Source organism: Phoxinus phoxinus (assembly GCF_949152265.1).
Source record: "Phoxinus phoxinus genome assembly, chromosome: 2".
Classification (NCBI taxonomy): domain Eukaryota; kingdom Metazoa; phylum Chordata; class Actinopteri; order Cypriniformes; family Leuciscidae; genus Phoxinus; species Phoxinus phoxinus.
In genome coordinates, this window is record NC_136877.1 from 47,062,500 (window position 1) to 47,079,999 (window position 17,500).

General features: G+C 37.1%; 1 protein-coding gene across 1 annotated transcript in view; it reads left to right on the forward strand.

The window, feature by feature from the left end:
- The window catches only part of efnb3b (ephrin-B3b), a 93,279-nt gene that overhangs the window by 49,601 nt on the left and 26,178 nt on the right, over nucleotides 1-17,500 (forward strand). Inside the window, exon 2 of the mRNA XM_079591573.1 lies at nucleotides 744-1,039. Coding sequence (XP_079447699.1) covers nucleotides 744-1,039 — 296 coding nt within the window. The remainder of the gene's footprint in view (nucleotides 1-743; nucleotides 1,040-17,500) is intronic.

Below are 17,500 nucleotides of genomic sequence, written 5' to 3' on the forward strand. Positions count from 1 at the left end.
ATGAATTAACATTTTGCTAAAAATAATTAAAGGTTTCTAAAAAAAAACATTTGATCATTTTATATTTTATATCACACCATCTTTGGATTGTTGTTTTAGACTATTTTGATGGTATTTATTTTTTTAATTTGTATAATTATAATTTTAATGAATTAGTGTAACACTTTATTTAAGGTGACGTTACTACATGTACTTACAATAGAAAAAACAGTAAATTATGCATAATTACAATCAACTAACCCTAAACAACCCCTATGCATAACTACATGTAGTTATATAAATATTACTTAGTACTTATAGGAGGAAGTACAATGCAACTGAGCCACCTTTAAATAAAGTACAACCTTAATTATTCATTATTTATTTGTTTTTAGCCATGCCACATTTTGGTAACACTTTATTTTAATGTGACCTTACATGCATTTACTATTGTAATAACTATAAATAATGCACAATTACACTCTAAAAAATGCTGGGTTGTTTTAACCCAATTTTGGGTCAAATATGGACAAACCCAAACGTTATATTTGACCCAAAGTTTGGTTAAAACAACCCAGCATTTTTTAAAGTGTACAATCAACCAGCCCTAAATCCTACAGTAACCCTACAGTAAGTACATGTAGTTAATTAATATACTTAAATGTATAATTACACTGTAACAGGGCCATTAAATTAAAGTGTAACCCATATTTCTAATGACATGCCATTAAACTCTCCGTCTTTCCCTCTGTGTCCTCCTGCAGGTTCAGTGATGATAAGGGTTATGTCCTGTACCCTCAGATCGGGGATCGTCTGGACCTCATCTGCCCCGGGTCGGAGCCGCCCGGCCCCCGCGCCCCCGCCGATTACGAGTTCTATAAACTGTACCTGGTGTCGTCCCGGGACCAGGCGGACAGGTGTGAGGTGACCGGAGCCCCAAACCTGCTTCTCACCTGCGACAAGCCCAACAGTGACATGCGCTTCACCATCAAGTTTCAGGAGTACTCGCCCAACCTGTGGGGCCACGAGTTCAAAACCAACCAGGACTACTTCATCATCGGTGAGTGACTGGTTCTGGTCCGACGTGAAAAACCAGCGACTTTTAATTGCAGAAAAGACTTTGTTTGTATAAGAGTGTGTTCATTCAGCATGCGCCCTGGTTTATTGTTTTAATCTGTGTTAGAGTAGATGGCATTTCATCACTGCGTTTATTTTGGTTTGTTTTTAGTTCGTTTCCCAATCTTCTGCTGATTGTGAGTTTATCGAGTGGAAGCATCTCGCGCCGGGTCGTGTTACTGGGGGTTGTTGTTAAAACAGTTGCACAGTAGCGTTGAGGGAACGAGCCCGGCGCAAACGGAAGCCCGTCGATATCAACACTTCAGAAAGTAGATTTGACACGGGAAAGTGGAAAGTGGCTCAGACCCCAAACACGCAATGCCCATGTCTTTCAAATCTATTCGTCCCACACTCATCATGGAAAACCTGGAAATGGAGAGGAATTTTAAACGATTTTCCGGTCTGGCAAAGTCAAGTCAAGTCGCCTGTATTTACATAGCGCTTTATACAATACAGATTCTTTCAAAGCAGCTTTACAGAGATAACAGGACAATTGTGCATTTTGAAGTCAGTTCAGTGTTGATTCAGTTCTATTGTAAAGATCATCAATTATTAAAACCGTTCGTTTCATCTATAAAGCATGGGAGTGTGATTCAAAAAGTTATGGAAAAGTCATAGAACTTTAGTTTGGTGTTCGCCAATGAAACACACTCAAATCTCAGGAGTTTTTGTCACATTTGTACACTGAAACTGCATTTGCAACCAATATTTTGATATTATAACCTCATATTATCCCGTAAAGGATATTCACCTGGAAAAAAAATTAGGACTAGGCTCAATGTATCCGCCAGGAAATGATTGGATCATGAAATTGGATGTTAGTACGACCCTGCACGCAGAATAAAACCATGTGTACAACAAAGAGTACTGGTCAAAAGTTTGGGGTCAGTAATGTTTTTGAAAGAAGTCTCTTATTGCTTACTAAGACTATTTATATGCTCAAAAACACAGAAAAAGCAGTAATACTGTCAACATGTTTTAATATATTTCAAAATGTAATTTATTCCTGTGATCAAAGCTGAATTTATACTCATTTCTATTATTATCAATGTTGAGTTTGGTTGTGCATCTTCATATTTTTGTGGAAACCGAACTGCATTTTTTAGACCCAGATATATAGAAAGATCAAAAGAATGACATAGACATTTTTTATAACATTATTAATATATTTACTGTCAATTTTGATCAATTGAATGGTAACACTTTACAATAATGTTCTATTAGGTAAGGTTAGTTAAATGAGCAATACATTTGTACTTATTAATCTTTGCTCATTAATTAATGGATAAAAATACAACTGTTCAATGTTATTTCGTAAATAAAACTTAAAACTTTTAATCATGTATTAGTAAATGTTGAGAGTAACATTAACTGAGATTAATAAATGCTGTAGAAATATTTTTCGTTGTTAGTTTATGTTAACTAATGTTAACAAATGAAACCATAAAGTGTTACCAATTTAATTTAACCTTACTGAATAAAAGTAATGATTTCTTTAAAAAAAAGATCTTACTGACCCCAAACTTTTGAATGGTAATCTATTTCTTTAATATATATTAATTCCAAGTACCTGATGTATAGAAATCTGTCCCAGCAATTTCTATAATATGATTTTTTTTTTAAATCATAAAAAGTCTGAGCCCTTTATTTCCATAAAGAAAAATAATGAAAGCGAGAGAGTGATAGAAGGGTTGAAATAAATAAATAAATAAATAAATAAATAAATAAATAATGTATAAGACGGAAGAGATTTTCTTTCACCACGTCAGCTGTCAGTCAAATTGTATTAACACTTTTAAAAGCGGATTATGAGTTTCAGATACGGGAGGTCATAAATAGTCGGCGCTCAAGAGCCTGAGGTCATATTTTTGTGTGTCTTTTTATGACATGTGCAAAGTATGTGTGAAGGTGTGTTGTCTAATTTTAGTGTCTCTGTGATAAGAATCAAGCTTTTTCCACCGGCTCCTCAATGGACAAACAAGTGTGAGTTTTCTGGTGTGTGTGTGTGTGGATGCCAGGCAGAATTCAGGGCTCTTCTGTGTACTGTTAAGCCTTAACGTAGGTGTCACTCTCACACACACACACACACACACACACACACACACACACACACACACACACACACACACACACACACACACACGCTGCAGGCTTTATCATTGCTCCAACAGGCCCCGACGAATCGATCGACTGACTGTGCCAGTCTATGAGTCCTCAAATGCAAGGTCGGAGGTGCACACACACACACACACACACACACACACACACACACACACACACACACACACACACACACACACACACACACACACACACACACACACTCACTCACTCACTCACTCACTCAAGATGGAGAAAGAGGGAGAGAAACCATCAAACCAATGTCCACCCGATAAAAAGGCGAAAAGTGATTTTAAGGGTCATTGAACATTTAATTTAGTGTTTATATGTGTGTGCGTACGTGCTAAAAATAGTTGTGTGTGGATCTGTCATGACCGGGTGATGTTCTATTTTACGACAGAGTGCACTTTTGATGGCTTCTGACATCTTCATGCGCGCGCGTGCGCGCGCGCGTGTGTGTGTGTGTGTGTGTGTGTGTGTGTGTGTGTGTGTGTGTGTGTGTGTGTGTGTGTGTGTGTGTGTGTGTGTGTAAGGGTATGTGTACATTAGAGTATACATTAGAGATTTGGACCTTAGGGAGAATGGTATTAATTAACCTACCTTAACATGCGCTAATTTATGCAGCCTAGCTCAAATGAGCTGGAACAGGAATGATTCATGAGAGAGAGAGAGAGAGAGAGAGAGAGAGAGAGAGAGAGAGAGAGAGAGAGTGTGTGTGTGTGTGTGTGTGTGTGTGTGTTTATGTGGAAGAGAGCATTGACAGGTCATTATGGCTGCTCCAATCTCGTTGTCTAATTATCACATGGGTCATGAAGACGCCCTTAGGTCACTAATAACAGTGTTTACACACACACACTTAAAGAGGTAGTTCAACCCAAAATGAAAATGATCATCATTTGTAAAGCAATTGTCATCGTTTATTCACCCGTGTGTACAGGACAGCATGTCTGCGCACCTGCAGTGTATATTCTTATGTTTAGTTTTAGTTTGTCATTTTAAAACTTCAGCTTCAACCTATTTTATTTCAGTTATTCCATCTAATAGTTATATTTTAGTTTGTTTCAGATTTATTTAAAATTATGAAAATAAAGAAATTGTTTTAGTATTTAGTTTATGAATACGAACACTGCATAGCAGTTATCGCCCAGTTTTTGTTTATTTTTTTATCTGTATTGGGCACTATTTGAAATATGTTTAAAAGCTCATTTTAATAACACTGTTAAATGTAATCTTTAGCACATCTCAAAATTAATATCTGTCTTACTTTCCATCATAATATTGTGATGCATTGTTAAAACTTTATTTTTATTTTAGTTGTTTATTTATTTATTGCTAACACTTTGCCATAAGGTTTCATTAGTTAAATACATTAGTTACTAACAATGAACTGCACTTCTACAGCATTTATTCATCTTTTTAAATGGTATTTCTACATTTACTAATACATTATTAAAATCAAAAGTTGTATTTGTTAACATTAGTTAATGCACTGCTAACATGAAACAAACAATGAACCGCTGTATTTTTTATTAACTAACATTAAAATAACAATAAATTAACATTAACAATAAATACTGTAACAAATGTATTGCTCATGGTTAGTTAATAGATTTGCAAATGAAACCTTATTGTAGTGTTACTTTTTTATACACAAAATAGTACATATTTTTAATATCAGTAATTTACTGGTTATTGAACATGACATGAAACATTAATCGGTTATAATATCCGTGCATCTCTAATTGTTTAACCCCTTATATTGGCACCACAGCCATTACATATTTAAAACAGTAATATCCTATACTAAACCTAAACTAATCTTGACAAACTATCTATCATTTGAAAGTTTACATATTTGGTGACTGATTTTCAAAATAAATTAAAACGCCTAAGGCGTGTTCAGACCTTTATTTTGAAATCGTGATGAACATGAAAAATCATGAAAGAATGGTAGAAACCTCAGTTTGTTTTCATGCCAAGAGTTCAAAAGATAGCATCCATTCAATTCTCTTTTAACATAGCATGTCTACTTCATAAATTGTATGAAAATTGTAAAAAATAATGGTTCAGATCACTCAAACATATGGAATCGGAGGCGCCCTTATATGGGCAGTAATGTCAACTAGTGGAGAAGTGTGGTACTGCGCCCAAACTAAATCTCACTGAAAGCTGATTTTTTGAGATATCAACCTAAAATTTTAAACACAACTTGTTCAGATTTTCGGCTTTTTTTTTCGTTTCTTTTTTTGCATTTATAGAGTCCTCCAGGTTTTGAAAATATATATTTGATATAAAATATGAATAATAAAAATTTTAACATTGTACATTTTCATAAACTCAAACTTCTATAACTTTTAACTTTCTTAATTTTTTTTCACTTCTACAAAAATCTGCCAAATGTCTTCTTTAAAACAAGACCAATCTTACATCTATATTCCAAAGCATTCTTGAATTACAACCATTTAAGTTCGGGATGTGCATTTTCATGTCTATTAAAAAAAAGCTTAAGGGTTTAAAGCTGTCGGTAAAATTAGGAGAATTTTTAGTTTAGAGTGAAAGCAGCACACAAGCAAAATGCACTTGTTTTTATACTTTTTGCTCCTTTGTCATTTGACAGCTCTTATTCTCGCCATATGCGTTTGTTGTAAAACATCTTCTTTTGTGTTCCATTAAAAAAAAAAAAGTAATTCAGGTTTGGACCGACATGAGAGTAAATGATGACAACATTTTCATTTTTGGCTTAGCTGTTCTTTTAAAGCGTGATTTTCTTTGCTCTGCAGTCATCCCAGTATCTATCTTACAGCAGAGTTTCTTGTAAACACACACACACACACGTTGCTGTCAGTCAGCGTGAGGGATTTGGGGTACCTGACCGAGGAGCAGCTCTGGGCTTCTTATCGGCGCGGCATTGCTGTGGCGTTGGACACACACAGATGGCTAACTGTCACTCAAACCCAGAGAAGACAACTCAAGAGGAAAAGAGGATGAGAGAGGGAGGTGGAGGAGAGGAAGATGGACAGACGGGTTTACCGGGTTTCTCCACTGAACAGCAGCAGATCAGACTGAAATTTTACTCAGACTGTGTGATTATTTTACGGCTCGGTGTGTGTGACGTCGTGTCGTGAGTGTTTCATGGTGCCGTGTTGTGTTGATCCGTATTAATTGCTTTCTTTTATGGCGACTGTTTTAAAATCTGAGTGAGCTGAAAAACAGCAGAGGGACAGAAGGAGGGAAAGAGAAGAAAACAGAAACAGAAGAAGAGGCGGTCGAAGAGCAAAGGGAGCAAGGGATTCAGAGAGATCTATATTTGATGAATATTTGAACGTTTTAAAGCCCCCAGACCGAAGTTTTCCCTTCTTACTGAGACAAAAGCTAACCACAAACACCAGGGAGAAGAGAAAGGTAAATGAGTGTGTGTGTGTGTGTGTGTGTGAGAGAGAGAGAGAGATTTTTTTACACTTAAATTCCCAGCAGCCTGTATATGTTCTGCCAGCGGTTTTTGCCTGAGTTGTTTTTATCAGTGCACATCTGGGCCTTGCGATCCAATTGGATCAGAAGAAACTCATTTAGCAGCTTTAGCCAATCAGAACATTTTGGTGCAGACCGATGAGCACAACCATTCCCTGAGCGATGACAGTGATCAGAATAACATTGGCTGTACGGATTCGAGGAATATCACACACACACACACACACACACACACACACACACACACACACACACACACACACACACACACACACACACACACACACACACACACACACACACACACACACACACACACACACAAACACACACACACACACAGATGAACATGTCATGCTGATCAAATCATGCTGAACAGAAGATTGTGACACACTTACACTGAGATTATGGCACTTGAAAATGTGTTTATGGGTCAGGATTTGCCTTCATCGTGACGAACAAATGTCACAAGGCATTTTAAACCCAAAATCACCATCATGTACAGTAGAAAATACCAGAGATTCGATTCCGATTCAGTTTGATTCTGATTCATTTGTCAATTTTGCTTAATGTAATTCTGTTGAAATGCTGTTCAGTTGCTATTTAACTGATATTATCAACACAAGCACAAACTGCTCTGTGCATATCAAATTTAAATAGTATTTCTTTTGTACAAGAGTTTTCATAACAACGTGTAAAATAAGTTAAACAAATTATAATTTCAGTTATGAACTCACATGAAAGAGCTTACGTTTAGAGTAAGTCTTTTAGTTAATGATTCATTTAAAACAACGTCTTATAAGAGTAATTTGTTCGTGAGTGGAACTATTTGATTTTTGATTCGGTTAAAAGAACTGGTTCATATGAGTCAATTGTTTGTGAATTCGACTACCCTAGTAGCGTTGTATGCTTTTGATTCACTAAAAGAATTGAATCTTAAATCAGATTAGAAGCCTGTGAGGACATCTTAAAGGGGTGGTATAATGCCCCTTTCCACAAGATGTAAAATAAGTCTCTGATGTCCCCAGAGTGTGTATGTGAAGTTTTAGCTCAAAATACCCCACAGATATTTTTATATAGCATGTTAAAATTGTCACTTTTTGAGGGTGAGCAAAAACGCCTGGTTTTGTGTCTGTCCCTTTAAATGCAAATGAGCTGCTGCTCCAGCACAGGGGGCGGAGCTACAAGAGCTCGTGCGTTAGCAGCAGCTTCGATTACCTCACACAGACATGTACTGGACATTTCAAAAACTTTTAGCCTTTTATGTTCAAATCGGAGTCAGACAATGATGGAGAGACTCAAGAAGAAGTGACAACATGTAGAAGCAACAGGACATTTCTGAATGGTTAGTTGATGAATTTATGTAACTTATGTGTAGTTATCTTCTAGTCACTGATTAGCATATTCTGTCATGATAATCTATAAATCGTGTTCAGGGGGCGGGGTTTATGTAAATTTTAGGGTTGGTGACTTTGCAGATGTTGTTTATGCTCAAACAGCAACATTACACACTAACTACAGTTACAAAAGTGAAATCATAATCAACCACCCCTTTAATCGAAAGACGGGATTTCTTACATTATCTGCTGGCTTTTTATCTTATCACTTATAATTTGGCCTGCAAACTAATGTAAAATATGACTTATTTTGCTGTTGGGCTGTTGATTCTGCCTCACCGTTGAAAAGCTGTACAGAAAACACTGACAGAGTAAAACTTTATTTGAGCGATATTGCTCAAATGAAGTTTGTGGTGAATCTGAAAATCATTTTTTACTGAGCTCTAGCATATTCTGTGGGACAGAAGGAAGAAAGAAGGTTTGGGAAAGAAAAGTTGCGGAGTGTGTTTGCGGAGTGTGTGTAAGTGAATGTGACAGTTCGCCTCACCAATTTAGGTCATGAATCAGAACAGTGCAGTGTGTGTGTCTATGGGTGTACAGGTCCGCCTATACTTGTCAGGGGAATTTTTTTTTTAAATGTCCTAATAGTGCAGCATGGCCAAACCCAACGTGTGTCGAGGGACAGTTCACCTAAACAAGAAACTTCTGTCATTTACTCATCCTCGTGTCCTTCTACTAAACGTGACTTGCTTTCTTCTGCGGAACAAAAATATGTATAAAAATAATATAAAAAAATATTATATTTTGGTAACACTTTCTAATAAGGTTTCATTTGTAAACATGAACTAACACAATACTTCTAAAGCATTTATAAATCTAGGTTCCCCCTGTGGTGACAATTAAGCTTTGTTTGTATGTCTATGTGGTGTTTTTAATATGCTTTAAGTCAAATTATTAGCACAAGTTATGTGCAAATTCATAAGTCAAAAGCATTGCTGAGTATTTTCTCTTTAAAACTGCACCGAACCAAAGACAGTCTCAAAAACACGGTTTGAAATGGCTGGTGTTTCTGACGTCACAAACTACCTTGTAACCAATCAGATCAATGTGTGATCGTCAACGAGTGGATCTCTGAGCTGGTGTGAGTGAGCGGAGGCGGGGCTAATTTGCATATTCATAGAACCGCGTTTATTAAAGGGCACCTATTATGACATTTAAAATGTTCCTAATGTTGTTTAGGGAGTCCCCAACAACAGTTTTACATGCATGCAATGACAAAAAACACTTTTGTTGTCGTATAATATGCATTTATTTTTACCTGATTTGCTCACCGACTCCCAAATGAATCGTTCAACGACTCGTTTTTCAAACCCCTCCTTTGTGCGACGCTAATCTGCGTTAATTGGTCAGACGACCCAGCAGTGTTTACAGAGATAATACTTATTGTTTAACACTAAGTACAATGATGTTTTTATCAATTAAATTGTATTATAATAATGATTATAGTCCACTGCTTTGTAGTTTGTAGTAAAAAACTAAAAATAAGATAAAGAATGTAATGTTATGTTAGCGAGCATAGCCCAGAGTTCATATTGTAAAAGCACAATCAGTCTTTGTTTGCGTTAGCCCGATGCATAAACATAACGTTTTTACAAAAATAAAAAAAATAAAATGTAGTTACGTTACTACGAGGTATTACTCTATTCTTTAAGACAACTCCGAAAACAACGACAAACACTTCACATATCTCAATACAATTGTCATTGAAGACCTAGAAGCTAAACGGTGCTTACACAACAAACAAAATAATTATTAAGCACGCTACATAAAACATAAAAGCAACAATTATTAATAACACTTACAGGTTGTGATACGGAGGAGGAAGCTGATGCAAATACACTTGGAACTGAACCTTCCTTCAATATCAGCCGGCTCGCGAATCCCAGTTTGAGTGCATTTAAGTTGGTAAAGCAATCGTCTTGAAAATGGCGCGAGCAAAGCACAAGGCTCGGACTATACTTCTGTGGTATAGTTGTATATATGAATTGTAGCCACTTATTCTTCAAATGCTCCTCCTTGGGCAGATGAAAAAAGTTTGCTTTTGAGTCGCACTTCAGAACACAGCGTCCCGTCGCCATGATATTTTCCCTGCTGGCCTTGGAGCGCAATAAGTGGGCGTATCGTATTCAAATAACTTCACAAGTTGGCGTCATCTAGTCAGAGAAAAAGCTTCGGTCTTCTAACGATTCATAAAAATGACTCAGAGTCGACTCTTACTTTTGAAAGACAATAACTTTATATACGGTGCACTTTCATATTTCAAACTTTGCAGGATGTTTTTGTTCACTTAGATCTATGTTACACACTACATGAAAGGTACATTTCAAAATTCCATAATAGGTGCCCTTTAAATGAGGGTGTCGAGTTACATTCAAGCTATTTTAAGGCGTGAAGAATTAAAAAAAATGTAATTTTGGTGATCAAAGATGAGTTTTAAGGGATAAAATGATTGACTACAGGGGGACTTTAATGATAATTTCAACATTTAGTAATACATTATTAACATCAAAAGTTGTATCTGTAATATTATTTAATGCATCTGAGCTAGCATGAACTAACAATAAACACTTTTTTAACTAACATTAAAGTTAATGCAAAACATGCAAAAATAGTTCAAAGATTAATGCAAAACATGTATTACTCATTGTTAGTTAATGTTAGTTAATCCATATTGTAAATTGTTACCATTTAACAGTTTTTTTGTCAATACAATGAAAGTCGCTGCTCAACGTTTCTGTTTTTGTGTGTATTCTGCAGCTCAAAAAGTTATAAAGGTTTGGAAAGTAAAGTTGGAAAATAATGACACATTTAAATTTAGCATAAACTATTCCTTTCACATTTTTCTTATGTGTTTTTATTTTATTTACTACAGTATTAACAGATTTGTGTGAGGGTTAGTTAGTTTAGGCTTAGAGTTGCAGTTGAGCAAATATCACTTCTGTGTAAAATATGAGATATAGTGAAACCAACGTGTGTGCGTGTGTGCGCGCGCGTGTGTGTATGTGTGTGTGTGTGTGTGTGTGTGTGTGTGTGTGTGGATGGATGGATTGAACAGATACTCCCCAAAGGTCAGATAGAAAAAATCCACACTAATTGGATTCCAACTAACATTGTGTGATTCATTTAACCACACATGCACACACACACACACACACACACACACACACACACACACACACACACACACACACACACACACACACACACACACACACACACAAAGCCAGCATTGTGCCTGATTCTGCTGAGGAACCACTTGTGGAGGGATGTGTTTCCCGGGAACAGGGGGTCCGCTTATCCAGCGCTCACCATGCCATTGACCCTTGACCCCGCCTCACTGGGCCGAATGCAGAAACACGACGACATGGCCGCAATTTAGTGTGCGAGATCACGCAAACATGACCCGTTAATAGCAATAATGAACAGAGACACACACACATGCACGCAGCTGTGTGTGTGAAACACAATAACCACACACACACATGCACAAATCACACAGAAGCTCATGTTGTAATTCTCCCTAGATCATCTTCATAGATCATCTATTCATCAACCACACACTCGCATGGCAAACACACTTTTTGGGTAAACAGACTTTGGGCAGAGAGGATGTTTGCTGTGTGTGGAGGGAGATTAAAGAGCTGGGGTGGGATTGGGGTTGACCAGCTGTCCATGAGAGAGACCGATGGAGAGAGAGCGAGAGAAGTGAAGAGTGTGTGCTACTGAACAAGCGGGCGAGAGATCGAACAATTCTGGTTCAGATTCTGATTTACTTTTATTTCCGGTTGAATATTCACTGTAAAATCGAAATGTCTGAAAACACATTCCTGACCTTACTGGGAATTAATTTGCAGGTATTATTCCAAAAACTAAAATGTATCTTCGTAATCTTTTATTAAAATATATTAACTTGATCAGCTTCTGAAATGACTCTCTACCCCCCCCCCCCCTTTCCCCCCACTGATGCAATTAGCCTGATTATTTTTATCAATACATTACCACTAATCACAATTATAAAAAATAAAAAAAAATTAAGGATGCATTAAATTTATCAAAAGTATAAACTTTCTAAATAAAAAAAATCCTGAAAATATTAAGCAGCACAACTGTTTTCATCATTGATGATAATGATAATAATAAGAAATGTTTATTAAGTAGCAAATCAGCATATTAGAATAATTTCTGAAGGATCATGTGACACTGAAGACTGGAGTAATGGCTGCCTTGAAAACAATAAATTATATTTAAAATATATTAATATAGAAAATGTTTTACCTTTTTTTTTTTATCAAACAAGCAGCATTGGTGAACAAAACGAGACTTCTTTAAAAAACATTTAAAAAAAAATCAAAATCTCTTTTATTCTAATCAACTAATTATGTTCACAATTTTGGCTGTACAGTTCAATTATTCAGTTTTGCATATGTAAAGTTGCCATTTGCAAATGCTATTTCCTGTTAGTGAATACATTAACAATTCTTTCAGTACTGATTCGTGAGTCTTTTTAACTGATTCACTAAAAAGAGCCAAGAGTCATTTGTAGTGAATCAGACTTGACAGACTGTGCTGTATTTTTGTGAGCACAACGCAATACAAAGATGTGCTGTTGATCATCATCTTTGAGTTATACGTTTATTTTCTTAATTCCCGACCCTAACTCAGACTCAGTCCCCTCTGTGGACGCATTAATCTCCCCGTTCATTTGGCTCTCTCGTCTCCGCTCTCATGTGTTGTTCCATCTCCTTCCAGATCTTCATCCACTCATCTGTCCCTGGGATAAATCTTTTAATCTTAGTTTATTTATTTTCTTTTAAGCTAGTGTATCTTACCAGCACAAAGTAGTTTCTCCCCCTTATCTGACCCTTTTCTGTCGTCTTTCTTGCTTCCTACCCCGTTTTGGCCCCCATTTTTTTCTTCTTGGCAGATTTCTCATTCTGCTGGTCTTGATGCCAAAGCCATAATTCACCAAGCGCTCTGGCTGGCGTGCCAAGATTTTAATAATCGTTAAAAATGCAAAAGCGCACAGGCATTTTGGAGTGAGTGTGTGTATGAACCAGTCGCTTTCTAAAGTGCATATGAGCATTTGAGTTAAGATCACCACCTCAGTCATAGTTCCCTATAGCATTAACACATCTACACGGAGAGCTATTGATGTGACACATGTCATTGAGCCCCTGTTTACACCTGGTGTTAACATGCGTTTTGGTCGATCGGATCACAAGTGGACGAGGGAGACACATTCCCGTTTACACCTGGTGTTTTAATCCGTCTCTTTTGTCCACTTTTAACCACTTCTGTCCTGATTTCTTCGAGGGGAGGGTCTATAGTCGGTAAATGTGTGGGCTTATTCTGATCTCTCGATCTAATGGACGAAATAAGCTTGTGTAATTTACATATGAACGACATATGAAAAACATACGGAGAGCATCAGCTTTAATTTCTGCTCTGACAGTCACAAGTGTGTGTTAGAAATCAGGATCGAGAGAACCTGGTACCTTTTTCTTCTTCATACCAAACTTGGGTCTCCAGCCGAAGTTTTAATCCCGTCTGGTTAATTCTCATAATTAGGCATGAGGTCAATAGTGGAGAGTCAGTCTTTTGTGGCTGTTTGAACACATTCGATCACATAAGTGTTTACACTACGAAAAGCAATGTGTTTTCGACTACCTCTGGAAGTGGTCAAAAGGGGACGTTTTTTGACCCGTTTACACCTGTGTTTAGTGTCGTCCACACTTTATCCGATCGACCAAAACTCATCTTTATAACCGTTGTAAACACGGCCTTAGATCAACAGAGCTGTCTACTTTGCAAGTGCATGAAGTTGCTGCATTTTTGCGTAGTCTGATCCACTTAAACATAGTCAAATACATCTCATTTGGCTAAGAACCGACCACTTAATTACTAACAAATCACAGTTCACTTTTTAGATTATGTCAAGTGAGCACAGCAATATGCGCTCATTGATATATTATTTACTTGCCAAGTAAGTTTTTACAAACTTCGGCAAATCCGGCGACTAGTTATTCCTCAGAAGAGCTCATTGTAACAGGCTTTGTTTCCCAGTAAACTGATATAAACCGGTGTACGGCGGCTCCCGGATATTGCTTCAAGCCAGCCAATCAGATTCTCGATTGCCAATTGGAGAAAAATCTGCCTACTTTTTTTGTACATCAGACCCATAAATAGGAAATGACAGAAATGAAATGAAAGTTCTGTCATCGTTCTGTATTCCTCTTGCCAAAACCGTGCGTCTTTCTAGAAGATACTGGACCACAAAATAATATATTGTGAAAAAAATGCCTGTACATTAAAAGTTTTGTTTTGAACTTTTATTGTGTGGACAAAAACAGTTCATAATATCATATTTTGTGTTCTGCAGAAGAAAGTCATACGGGCTTGGAAGGAAATAAGATGATAACCAAAATTTCCTTTTTGGATGATTTATTCTTACCACTTTTGAATATCAGCATTAAAGGAATAATTCACTTCAATTTTTTTAAATTTACATAATTTACTCACCCTCAAGTTGTTCAAAATATCTTCTTTTTGTGTTCACCAGAAGAAAGAATTTCATACAAGTTTGAAACAACTTAAGGGTGAGTAAATGATGACCGAATTTTAATTTTGAGGTCTTATGTTGCATTTTATTCTGGCCAAGAACTGATAGTAAGAGACATGTAAGTTTGGGAACTTGTAAACATGACGTTCCTGTGAAACCGATAAAAACCTGCAGCCTATATACTCCTGACCACCCAAAATTGCCGAAAGCTCTCGGCGCTTTTTTGTGCAATACCGTCCGAGGCCGAGACTATTCCTGTTATAATCAACGAATCGGTGAAGCTTGAATGCTAAATATAGACAGAACCCTAACCTCACCACAGCCGGGACAGATTAAATCAGCCGTTGTTCGTTTAAAAACAAGACATTACCACACGGTACGTTCTGTCCTATGGGTTAATATGCTCTTCTACTGACTAATGAGCTCTTTTGAGGGCTAATATTCCTTCCATATATTTACAGCTGTGGGGACGGGTTTATTAATATGGAGTAGAAGATGCATGTCTCAGCTGGGTTTGTGTCACCGCACCTTCTGCTCAATGTGTGAAGCCTGTTCCTCCCCTCTGAAACCAGGATTGTAATGCATGCAATTAAGGAGTCTAATTAGGGTAATTAATTCTGTGGGAGAGAGGAACCCAACACTTCGCCATTCACGGTTATAGATCTGACTTAATCCCTGTGCCCTACACTCCAAACACAAAGCTGTCTCAGATAAAGGGGGCCAGGGACTCTGCGTGCGTGCGTGTGTGTGTGTGTGTGTGTGTGTGTGTGTGTGTGTGTGTGTGTGTGTGTGTGTGTGTGTGTGTGTGTGTGTGTGTGTGTGTGTGTGTGTGTGTGTGCTCTCAAACTAGAAGGCTCTGGAAACTCTTCAGTTGGAAAATGAGGGAAATGGGGACAGATATACAGTGTGAACGAATCTTCTTGATTCATTTGAACCAATTCACGAAGCAACTGTGAAGGAGAAACTGTGATTGAGGACTTTATTTGAGAAGGTCTGTCATTTTATCTTGAAAACAACTCTGAAATAGAGTGAACATCAAACATTTATAGATGAAATACATCCAATATAGCCATGTGTTATATAACTTAATTAAAAAATACATTAGATATTTAACAAAATAGACGTCTTTTTACTTTATTCACTGTAAGATTAATTTAAATGAACAGAAATGAATCTGACTTTGCAGTGTTAAACAATTATGTCAATTTATTTGAGAGAGATTTTAGATGATATTTCGGTCCTCAGTGTGTGAAGTTTTTTCCATTTCCAAATGAAACAATTTAAAAAAAGTTAGAATATTGCTGTATCGATTAGGACTGTGTGTGTGTTTAGATGTGTCTCTGTTTGTGACATACAGGCGAAACTCTGAATATCGTGCAAAAGTTCATTTATTTCAGTAATTCAACTTAAAAGGTGAAACTAATATATTATATAGACTCATTACATGCAAAGTGAGATATTTCAAGCCTTTATTTGTTATAATTTTGATGATTATGGCTTACAGCTTATGGAAACCTTTTCACAATATTCTAATTTTGAATTTGTTTTTTAACCATAATCATCAACATTATAACACATAAAGGCTTGAAATATCTCACTTTGCATGTAATGAGTCTATATAATATATTAATTTCACCTTTTAAGTTGAATTACTGAAATAAATGAACTTTTGCACCATATACATTTTTTTTGAGTTTCACCTGTACACACACACAAGTACAACATTTTAAATATATAAATGAATCAGTGAATTGTATTTTTCAGAAAACTGAAACAGCAGTCAGAAAAAAGGCAGTGTGTTTGCGTAGGAAACTACTGTATAAACCATATTTATCTCTTTTAAATGCCGTCGTTATGCTCTCTCTTTCACACACACACACACACACACACACACACACACACACACACACACACACACACACACACACACACACACACACACACACACACACACACACACACACACACACACACACACACACACACACACACACACACACACACACACACACACACACACACACACACACACACACACACACACACACACACACACTTTAAGATCAAAACACTTACATATACTTGCACATCCTGTCATTTTAAGGAAGCCAGCCCAGGATACTCTTGTTCACTCAGTGTGGCTTTGGAAAAGCTTGAATAACTAATTTAGTTCCTTTACATAAACACAGACCAACACCGCTTTCTCTTTCTGTCGTTCTTTCTCTCTCAAACACATCCAAACGCTCACTCTTCTATTCCTGCTCCAGTGTGTGAATCCACCGAGGACAAACACACAACAGAAAGTATGTCACATTCAGCAAATCAAACCGCACAAACAAGCCTTAATCAAACATATTTCCTGTCACAGTAGACACACACAGACACACACACACACACACACACACACACACACACACACACACACACGCATATTTGCACACAAATCTTAGTTATTGCTTTCATTGTCCTTCCCACAATCCATCATCTCTATTTCATCTGATTCTTTCTGTCCATCTCCCTCTTTTTCATTCGCTCTCTCTCTCTCTCCCTCGAGCCCTGCGCAGGCACAGATGTCAGGATACATTATTTCAACTGGCTACCTCCCATGTTTCTCCTATTTCTCCTCCTTTCTCTCTTTGTTTCTTCCGTTCTCTTTCCCCCCTCCACCCTGTGCTCTCCGGGTGATGGTGATGTCTGGGTTTTAGTGCGCTTCGGATACACAACTGATAAAAGAAGAGCTAAAAGCTCGACAGGATCTCGCAGAAGACGAACGTTTTGTCCCGAGTTTGTCTCTCTGTCTGTCTGTCTTTCACACACACACACACACACACACACACACACACACACACACACACACACA